This window comes from Fukomys damarensis, unplaced genomic scaffold, assembly GCF_012274545.1.
Source record: "Fukomys damarensis isolate Sample0158 unplaced genomic scaffold, DMR_v1.0_HiC HiC_scaffold_22, whole genome shotgun sequence".
In the NCBI taxonomy this organism is placed as follows: Eukaryota; Metazoa; Chordata; class Mammalia; order Rodentia; family Bathyergidae; genus Fukomys; species Fukomys damarensis.
This window is the reverse complement of record NW_022900934.1, coordinates 10,613,618-10,624,714: the sequence shown is the minus strand read 5'-3', so window position 1 is coordinate 10,624,714 and position 11,097 is coordinate 10,613,618. Positions and strand designations below refer to the sequence as shown.

Genomic DNA, 11,097 nt, shown 5'->3' with positions numbered 1-11,097 from the left:
GTAGCAGGATAAAGAATTACCAAATGGTGACTTGTGTATGTTTGGACTTGATTTTAAACCAATCTTCTAGCAGCTATTTCTCCCTAGAGAAATGTCTACTTTCAAGCTTGATTCACTAGCAATGTCCGAATTGAGACTACCTCTTGAGCTGCTGGTAGTTATTTTGGGCAGACATCTCAGGATAACTGTAGCAGCCTTTCCCCTTTACTTCTAGTTTTTTGAGATTTTTCATCTAAGCTGTTCCCCATTGAGAGGTAAAACAAGCTTGCAGTTGGTACCAGCTCAGTGAGCATCAGTGTGGGTTAGAAAGTCACAATGGGCAGAATACATTGCCTATGTAGCTTGTTCCACTTAGTTTTATTAAGCACTCAGGGTAAGTGCTCCTCAAACATTACGGAGACAGAGTAACTTGGAGGCAATTTTTGGGCCCCATCTTTAATTTTGTTACCAGGGATTGAACTTAGGACATTGTTTGCCAGGTAAGCGCTGTGCCACGGAGCTAAACCCCCAGCCTGTGGGCTCCATCTTGAGGGGTCGTGATGGCAATCTAAGGTTGAGGTAAAGGATACACTCCTCTATGGTATGGTAGTGCTGCCTAGGCAAGAAAACAGGCTTAATCACTTCTACTGAACTGTTTGACAGGGAATCCATCTTTTAACAGGTAAGTTTTCAAAACCTGGCACTCATTTGTCTTACTTCAGAAATCTGAATCAAATGGACACACAAGTATAGGCAGTCAGGGCAAGTCCTTTTCTACATGGGGAAAAAGGTGTTGGATAGACATCTTGCTGTTCTGATTGATGAAGAAGCAAAGATAGGCTGAGAAAATGCTTCTTTGTGCTGACAAGTGAGAAAAGCCAGTCTTGACTCTGGAACTCACTGCCCCAAGAAAATCTGAAGGGCAAAGAAAAGCACTCTGGAATGAGTAATTAGGTTTTCTTCCTATAGACACCTACAGAGTTGTTTGGTCCACAGTTAATAGGTATTCTCAAACTACAAGGTGACAGATTGTTGTGGCTTTTCAGTTAAATGACCTCCAAATTTTTCTAAAAGGACACAATAGCAACAGCAGTCTTTTAAAATGGCTTTTATTGAGACACTTTCAGGGCTTCTGAAACATTTCCAGTTGGGAATCTTACTTCCAACTCTTTAAGTGCTAAAATCCCTTAGTGCCAGAGGCTCACCCCCACCCTCTTAGCAAAGAATTCTCATCTGGCTATTCAAATGCCCAGCCAGGACCTTGGGTGCCCACCCTGCCTCAACCATATCTGCATAAAGTCTCAATCCTCTAGGCAGGATTCTCAATCCCAGGCTTACGTTCTCCCCACCTGTTAAGCAGAGCAATTCCCACAAACCTGAGATAAATTCAGCTGGTATTTGTTGTTTAGTAATGTGTAGCATTTTAATTCAGGGACATCCTGTCACATTAGCTGGTACACACAGAATTTATAACCTATCTGGTAAAAAAAAAGATCTCAAAAAGCTCCATGTTAGCCCCAGGTACTTGAAAATTCTAGTTTATGCTTCCCTTTTCCTTTGTTGACAACAGTAGCATTTTAGGGAGTCTCAGGTAACACTTCTTTTTCTTGGAAAACAGAAAATTACACAAGTCAGCCTCTTCAGATTTCTTAGGCTCATGTCTCCGGAAGGTGACTGATCAAGTTCAGCAGGGATGGAGCATCCACCCCACCATTACAAGTGCTGAAAATGGGAGCCTAGTTCTGCCTCCTTGTAACTTTCTGCTTTTAGCACAAGCTGCTCTGAGGCATATACCAGCTCTTTCCATCCTGATGCCCTCCTCCCCAACAGTATGCTCTCCAAAGCCCTTTTCTCAATAACAAGATGGGTCAAAGGAATTTTAACAAAAAGCAGTTGCCAGTTTAGTATACTTGTTCCTATAAGGTAAAACAACACAATATCAGGGTATTAAGATTCTACTTGCAAATGAATGCCAATCTGTGTTTACATCCTCTTATCACTGAGACATTTATATTTATATGCAGGCTCCGTTCCTTAACAAAAGGGGAGCTGAAGAACTCAAGGATGTTTACTTTTGCAGTTAAAAGGGAGAGAAACACAAAAATAATTTGTAACAGATGCCTTGAGAGAAAACATTCTTTATGCAAATAAAAGATCTTCTGCATTAAGTTTTCTTGGCGACTGTGTTTTCTGTCTCTGATGAGATTGCTATGGCATCAAATGGCATAAGATAGAAACTCAGGACTGTCATATGTAATAAAGCAAATATTTACATTAAGCACAATACAGCAATTTATTTAGATGCTTAAAATGAATACAAAGGGAAATAAAGATCACAAAATTATACATACTACACAGTGTGTCATATATTAGATGGTATAAATGAATACACCAGGGCGGTGTTTAACTAAAGAGAAAACTAAATACCCAAAATGCAGCACTCATTTGGTTTGCTGCTTCAACATAACACACTTTTTATACAGATCTAAAAGGTGTCAAAATTAGTAGCTGCAAATTCAATTCTTGCATGTGATTTTTAGCTTAAAAGATTTCAGAAACATCTGAAATACCAGGTTTTGACAGTTGTAATGTCAAGGATATTCAGAACAAGAAAAATTCTATAATACAAGAGAGTCCAGATATATATCTTATGTGACTGGCCTCTGTTGCAAGATTGTACAAGGTTATGTGCAAAAACTAAGTCTGTCCAAAGGTCCATACTAGCGCAGGTTCAAGCTTTTGCTAGGGGAACTAGATACAGCATTTATTACACAGCAAGGGCAACACTAAAAAAAGAAACATCTATGATGGGCACACAATAACAATACCATAAGCATCACTTGAATAGGTCTAAAAGACTGTACAAATATACATTTCAACTATTCAGAATGAATACATGAAAAAAAAATCAATTTCCCCAAAGTCTACTATACACATTAGACTGGTAGCTTGTATGTTGGCCCTACACTACCATGTGAATCAGGGTAACGCTTCTCAAGGATATCCAACCAAACATTTTACAGAGGAAAAATGTTGAAAAGGCAGATAAAATAAACCTCTGCTTTTCCTTATGTGCATTCGTGAGCCCCCAGTATACTGGTTTTTCAGTTACTATGTCTATCAGAAAAGGCTCTGAAGCCAAGATCAGCCAATCATGTCTCATAGAAATAACCACTGGGACTCCAATAGCCACTTGTCCCCACAGCCTGCCGACCACTCCTCCCAAGGCAGTACCAGTTAAGACAGCTTTGCAGTCAGACTGGAGGAAAAAGTGAGTTCTCGGCTGCAGCAGGTCACCAGTGCAGCAAGGCCAGGCAATCATGCCTGCTGGCTGCTTAGTTTAACTCCCGTTAAGCTGCCATGCATTGGTTCAGCCACTCCATCAGTCATGTTATCAAATTGCTCCCCATCCTCACTGTCAATTGTGCTATTCTGCCACTCTATCTGGGGGTTAGATAAGCGCTCATTATTCTCAGATGCGTTCTTCCACTGTGACTGGTCCTTGGACCAAAATCCTTCAACTTTTCCATAGGAACTATTCTTCCACTTTAACTGCTCTCTGTCACCTTGCATGGTAGCCCTTTTTTTGGCAGATGGCTTACTGCTCCTTGTATCTTCACTCTGGGAAGACTCATCAGACCAGGTTCCCGGTTTCATTTCACATGTGTTATCCTCAAAGTCTGACACCTGCTGGGAACCAGGTCCACTCTCAGATGGTGAAGCACCATCTTTCCATTCAACAACATCATCTTGGTCAACCTCACTATCAGAAGCGTCATGCATTAGTTTGGCTGGTTCCTCAGTCAAATGAAGACTTTCATATTTTGAACCATCCTCCTCTTTTTGGTCTGGCTTCTCTTCAGATTCTACAGCATCCTCAGAAATTTCCTTCGGTACATGTTCCTCTGGGGTATCATTAGGGATTTTAGGCTCAACTTCAAAAACAGGATCAAAAGGGCTACCACTGCCATTGGATTCTTCTTCCAAATTTTCAAAACTATCTGATGAACTATCATCTTCCTTCCCAAGGTTAAGCTTCTTGTCAACAGTCTTACTAGCATTGACTCTGGAATCTTTTTCGTCATGGTTTTCAAATAGCCATTCAGCATCAAAATCCATCTCATGTTTGACTTTATTTAACTCTTTCATGTTAAAGCCCAGCAACACACCAGGCTTATACTTTTCACAATCACGAACACACTTCTTCCTTTTGTTACTAAAATGGGAAGCAATGTCACTCTTCCACAACCATAAACTGGCTGCTAATTTCTCAATTTCTCTCCTGGTAGGATAGGGCTGTTTGTTGAAATACTTTGTTAGAAAGCTTTTCCTAGCTTCATAGGAATCATCTTCATGACCCTTGGGGTCTAAAGCCAAAACAACAGGCTCTTCAGGTTTTTCTTCAAAGAAGCTGGGTGAATCACTATCATCATCTAACTTTCGCTTTTTCAGCAAGGGAAATTCCATTTGCTCATAGGTACGCTTCACAGGTGCCAGGCCTGGAGACTGATTAAGCCGAGAAGGTGCATTTGTCTTATCCTGGCCATTCTGGGTTTTTCCAACACCCCTGCAGTGAACTAGATGCAGAGTAATAGTTGAGGCTGTCATGTTGCTGGTATACACACCAAGGCAATGGATACATTTGTAGGTGAGCTTTTTCTCAACTGGATGAACCGTCTGAATAACCTGGTGCCTTTCTCGTAAATGATGTGCAAGTGCATCAGATATGGGTCCTTTTAGGATCGAAAAGCAAAGAGGGCAGAGGGTTTTCCCAACATCTTTTTTATAGGGCACTGCAGCTTGAGGTGAACTTTTAACAGGAATATCTGTCTTTTCCTGAACTTTTGGCTGTGGCTTTGGAGGAACTGGAGGGTTATTTTGGGCATGATAAGCAACAGATTCAGCTGGGGCATCCCTCAGATTGTATGTGGTTACCAGGAGATGGATGTTAGTGTGACTGCCCTGCTGCAATGTCAAATCAAAACTCAAAGTCGAATCCGTCTTAGGTCCCATCTCTTCGTCAATGTGAACCATTCTCATGTGTGCGGCCATCTTTTCCACATCATTGAAAGTAGAACGGCAGTATGGGCAAGACAGACCATGAATTAACATATGGTTGAGCAAGGTATCTGTGGGCAAATAGCGATTACAGTAGAGGCATTTGCTAGTAAAGTTGTGTATTTTCATAATATAGTTGGCTACTGCTGGGACTTTTTCAGCTTTGTGTTCTTTTTCGAAGTGCACACTATAAACATTTTCAGGAAAAAGCTCATTACAGATTGTGCATATTTTCCACTTTTGAGTTGCAGAAGTATTAGGTACAGAAGGGCCGGTGGCAGCTGTGGTAGGTTTGGAACTGGCCTGACCTAATACCCTGGAGGCCTGGGACTGGGAGAGGGAAGGGGACTTTAACTGGCCTGATGAGAGAGAAGAGGCATTAGTAGCCTGTAGGGAGTATCTTGCTGGTGCCTGAGACCTCTGCTCTGCCCCAAGCCCATAAGATCTTCCATTTCCACTTGGAAGTAACTGCTTCACAGACTGAGACTGCTGAGGGATAGAAACAGGTGCATTGCCGCCTAGCCCCAGCCTCATCGACTGACCAACACCGTAGCCCTGGCCTACAGATTTGACTCCATAGTTGTTCTGCTGCAAGTGAACATTGGACATCATGTTGACTCCTGTGGAATTTAAGTTAGGCTTTGGTATTGACAGTCGATTCACCATCTGCTGTGATGGTAAAGACCGGACGTTTCCAGAAGCAAGGGAACCAATTCTTTGCGGGAGTCCTATGCCCTTTTTCTCTTGAGGTTTGGGAGCAATTAGCATCAAGGGTTTGGATCGGGGAACCACCACATTGGTGTGCCCAATCATGGCAGTGACCTGATAACCTATGCGTTCGTGGTCTTCGATGACATGTTGTACCAAAGCTTCATAAGACTTTGGCATGAAAAGGCATCGCTTGCAGTGAATACTACACTCTTCTCGGGCATTTGAGCCTAAGGGGACTGCACCGTTGAGTGACTTTTCTCCTGCCTTTGCTATGTAAGGTGCTGCCACGTGTTGAAAATGTTCCCTGTAAATGTGCTTCCTAACTATTTCATAAAGAGGATCTCGGTAAGTGCACTTCTTACAGTAATAAACAGCTTGCTCTACACTGTCAGCCTGCTTAGGTTTAAGGCCATCGTTTTTGTTTTTATCTTTGAAAGTGCTGAGGCTGCTACTTGGTGCGCTGGCGTTTGGAGCATGAAATATTTTAATGTGTGTTTCCAAAGTCTTTTTGTCTGCATTGAAGGTACAATAGGGGCAATTAAGAAGAATCCTATTTTCAAAGTCTTCACTATGGACATTCCGGAAATGACTTTTGTAGGCAGAGAAGAATTTTGAGGAAAATGGACAAGCGCTGCAGCAAAAAGGTTTTGTCCGATAGTCCTGAAGAAAACACAGAAACTGGAATCAGAATGTCACTTTAGGTAGGCAATAACAGGTTTTAGGTTTTAAACATGCCCTCTCCCTTCTCAGAATTTTTTACAACAAACTCTATAATGTACTGATTTCTATGTTTTTTCTTCTTGCAGGATAAATTTATGAAAGATAAACTCATGAAAAAAGCCACTTAAAACCAAATAGCTTCATTTATGTCCACCAGTGTTAATTAAAAACTAAATGTTCAGTTCTTTCTCAATGTTTAGAGAAGATTACTGTCATGTTTGTTGGTTGGTTTCAGACAGACCAAAGACAAATGGCTTTAAAACAAATGTTATACAATTAGAAATACCAGAATAAATTATATGAAATCATTCTTCAGGAATTAGAAAGTAGTTAACAGCCTCAGGTTTATGATAGTAAAATTCAGGGCCCAGAGTGTTTTAGAATAAACAGACAATACTTGATATATCCTTTCAGCCTTTCCAACATGGAAAATTTTTCATACAATATGGCAAATTTCAAATATTTTCTTCTCTTAGTGTAGCGTTCAGATTTCACTGCCAATTCTAAAACTAATGATGTGAAGCCGTCTTTCTTCTATATGCCTGGCTATTCCTTCTCAAGTAAGCAAGAATAGCTTCAAAAGGACTACTGAAGTGACAGCTGCTTTTTCTCAAATTAATGCTAAAATAAAAATGTCCCGCAGCCTGAGAAGTACATGCTTAAAAAAAAAAAAAAAAAAAAAAAGTAGTAATACATTGCAGAATACAAGAGGTGATTGAAATATATGAATTTTTACATTTATAAGTTATTATAATAAAAGACCCACTGCCATTATTTTCTATAAAACTGTCCCTCCCCTAACACACGCCAAACACACATCCTCTTGTTCATCCACTTTCGGAAGCAGTTCCAGAACATCTTTTCTGAGTGACTTCAACAGGTCTAACTGAAAATACAGTGAATGCTGCTGCCATGTGCCACCTTGCTCCCCGATCTGATGCCCTGTGACTTTAGGCTCTCTCCCAAAGTCAAAATGACCAGAAGAGGTAAACATTTTGAATCAGTTCAGGACATCAAGGGAATATGACAGTTTAACTAAAGATACTTACAAAAGAGAACTTCCTGAATGCTTCAGAAAGTGGCAAGAATGGTGGAATAAGTATAATCAAAGTGAGGGGATTATTCTGAGAGATTAAATACAGTATGTCTTTTAGTATAATAAGTTTTAAACAGTCAGCTTATTTTTCTGTCATGCTTGATGGGTTTCCTTGAAAGATTATTTCCCTCAAAACCTTTTTTTTTTCTCAGAAACTACTCTGAGTGAAAATAACCTGTTTCGAACCTGCCACAGCATTAGGTTGAGGCTTTTTGAGTCATGAAACTGGTGTCCCACCAGGAAGTGTACATCGTAAGACTGCCGATTAATACCTGTTCCTAGGGTATCAATAACAACGTACCACCTTAAATATGTGAGGGAGAGTCCAAAAATATGAATTTCTTGCTAAATATGTTCTAAAAGATGAAAAGACCACCAGTACAGAGTAAGAATTAAAATGTGAACTGAAAATCCCTTCTCTGCAAGGAAAAAGAAATATTATCGATAATTCCACATTCATTATATCTTCACCTATTGATATTTGCTGGCACTAGAAACTAATACTGTTTATAAGGCTGATGTGTAAAAAGTAAGCTGTATCTGTTACTGTCATTCTGCAGGCACCTTCCCCACGAACCCACAGAGCCTGGGTATTTGTTGTCAATACTGTATACAGAAAACCTTAGATGAAAGGGTATAGCCCTTTTTCTTCTAGAAAACCCAAGGATATCAACAAAAACACAGAAAAATGATGGGTACATGGATAAGCACAATAGTGGAGAGAGCAGTTTGAAGAGACAAAGCGCTTACCGAGGAAAAACTGGTATAATACTGTAGGCCTCAGAATATTTAAGAAATGAAAATTTTTTTGTTCTTATACTTGGAAGTTTAATTCAATAACAAAGACCATCCAACCTAACAAACAAAAATAAAGTCTGGGGTGGCGGATTTAACTTAGTGGTTTCAGCACCTGCCTTACAAGCACCAGGACCCGAGTTTGATCCCTGGTACAAAAAATAAAAAAGAGTCTGCTTAGTTTCCCTTACCTCTAGCAAAGTAAGAATATGTAAACTGATATCTTCCATGTCAGGCTGGTGCCCAAACAATGCATCACTATGAATGGCCTAGAGCTAAGAGTGAATTATACCAAGGATGCTACCATGTGAGGGGCCTCATCTGTGCTACTTACCTGGTTTTTTGTAAGTGAAGGGTCCCACAGTCCTACATCCTCCCATGTAGTGTTTTTCAAATAAAAGTCATTAGGTTCAAACTGCTTAAAATCCTAGAAAACAGTGAAAGAAGTTTATAAAATCAGTGTTATACACTCTAGACTAACCATACATATAAATCCACTTCTTAACTAGTGCCAGGGAGAACCACAAGAAAAACCCCTCAAAACTAAACTAGGAGTGACAAAACTCTTAGGAAATACAAAAAGGCATATGTGGTATAACATTTCCCTAATAGCCAGGTTTCCAATGAAATCAGTACTCATTAAGTAAAAACTCCAGTCAGATACTAATATACCAGAACACCAACTCCTTAGTTATATACAGTACTGGAATGGAACCTGAGGTAACAGGGTTTACTAATTGCCTTGCAGGTGTAATATTCTGGCTCTGTGTGCAAAATATCTTGGGGGAAGTAGGAGAGGTAGGGTCAGGATTTTAAAATCATACAGGAGAGAACGCTACTCAAAGAAAGTAAGCAGTGTGGTGTTAAAATTTATACTTTTTTTTTGGTATTGGGGATTGAACTCACTCAGGTCCTTGCGCTTGTGAGGTGGGCAGCAGAATCACTAAGCTAAATTCCCAGCCCTAAAATTTCTATTTCTTATGTAAAAGTTTAATGCCTCCTGCCCCCCCAGACTACGAAAATATAAGTCTTAGGGTAAAACATCCCTTCATCTTTAAATGGTTCAGTTCCTGGAAGAAAATCAGGTACATGCAAATTCCAGAGTTTATAAAGGGAGAAACAAATCAAATGAAGGGCAGAAAAGGCACCCTATTATTTGCATTATTTTATTTCTATGAAGGTAATCCCAGAGTACAGAGTGAATGGATTATTTCATTCGGGCAGACTTATCTGAATTTGAGGGTTTGGAGAGGGGATGCTTCTACACTGGTGACACACAACTAGAGAAAACCACTTTTGAGAAGCTTCAGCCTCTATGACATACCCTAGAATATTCTTAGTGGGACTCAGGAAAAGAAAACCTGTTCCATGAATGAATGAACTGCCTTTTAACTCCCAATTCCACTCAAACATGTTCTGAGTACCTGTGTACCAAGCACTGTGCTAGGTGCTGGAGATAAATGAGTGAACAAGACAGCCATGGCTCCTGGCAGCTGGAAATTAAAGTTTAGTGGGGGAAAAAACAGTCTAAAACATTCCTCTCAACCTGAGGCTTTGATCAACTATCCATAAGATATGGAGCAAGGAGATCTGGAAAAGGAGGAGACCATTGCACTAGCTATCCCAATGGGGCTGTTACAAAGTTCATAGAATAAAAAGGCTAGAAAAACAGTTTGTAAAGGCCAAACTGTTATGCAAGGGGAAGATAGTATCTGATGGGCCAAAAGGGACAACAAATGCTCAAATCCTGAAGAAAGAGATGATAAGCACCCAAACCACCATGCCTCAGCAATTAGAAGGTCAACCAGAATATTCAGACCTATGAGAATGAGAACAGGCTCCGAGTCCCAGAGTCCCACTTCCCCTTCCTCGAGTCCCACTTCCCCGTCCTCTGCTGTGAGGCTGAACTACTACTTTCATTTGTAAATCGCAGACAAGAATTCCTATAATCCTCCCAAAGTTTGTTCTAATGAGTACATTTCTAGACAACTTTAAAGCTTCTATTACAATGCTGACATGCTGAAGTCTTCCATGATAGTTGTTTTGCTTCAGAATGCAAAGATGAATGTGCCCATTTTAGGGAGAAGGGAACAAGTTACACTAGTGAAGAAAGGTTTGGTGAAGCTAATGCTGTGGTTAATATTCAGAATCACACCTAACAGTTAATCATTCTGACCACTGACACAAAGTAATGGATCAGAACCTGAGTCATGTTAAAATTGAAAAACAGCATGCTACTTACTTCTATATGTTCTTTACAGTATTCCAACCCAATGTCACTAAGTATTTTTTTCACAGTTTTCCGGGCTTTTCTTAAACTGCCAAGATTGTTGACAGGAAGTTGGAACATAGTTTCTATTGGAAAAAAAAATTTAAGTCAAAGTCAAAACATGTACAACTTGTAATATTTACTAATTCCACTGATGAAAAGATCCCAAACCCTGGCTCCATCTGACAAAAAGATACGCAGATATCCTTATCTACTATATTTAAAATACTTAGGCAGGCAAAAATAAGGCTGATTTTTTTTTCTGTTTTTGTAATAGGACATTTTATATTTCAGATAACTTGAGTCTAATCTGGCACAATTCTGATTAGGGCTTAAAAATTCTTTTCAGTGATGAACTTAAAGCTGAGAACTAGGGAAATACCAATTATTTTTAAATCAGATGTGAATATTTTCTCCTTGTGATGTTGAGCCTATGAAGAAAAATGCTCACTATTTCAGCATCATTACC

The 11,097-nt window shown here is 39.8% G+C and overlaps 1 protein-coding gene across 4 annotated transcripts in view; it reads right to left on the bottom strand.

Moving 5' to 3' along the window:
- Positions 1 to 2,089: 2,089 nt before the first annotated feature.
- The window catches only part of Adnp (activity dependent neuroprotector homeobox), a 30,246-nt gene continuing 21,238 nt past the window's right edge, over positions 2,090 to 11,097 (bottom strand). For all 4 annotated transcript variants that reach the window (XM_010618214.3, XM_010618217.3, XM_010618215.3 and 1 more), the window contains exons 2-4: positions 10,602 to 10,714; positions 8,694 to 8,786; positions 2,090 to 6,408 (exon numbers count right to left, since the gene is read on the bottom strand). In XM_010618214.3, the coding sequence (XP_010616516.1) occupies positions 3,298 to 6,408; positions 8,694 to 8,786; positions 10,602 to 10,709 (3,312 nt within the window). In that variant the 5' untranslated portion in view covers positions 10,710 to 10,714 and the 3' untranslated portion in view covers positions 2,090 to 3,297. The remainder of the gene's footprint in view (positions 6,409 to 8,693; positions 8,787 to 10,601; positions 10,715 to 11,097) is intronic.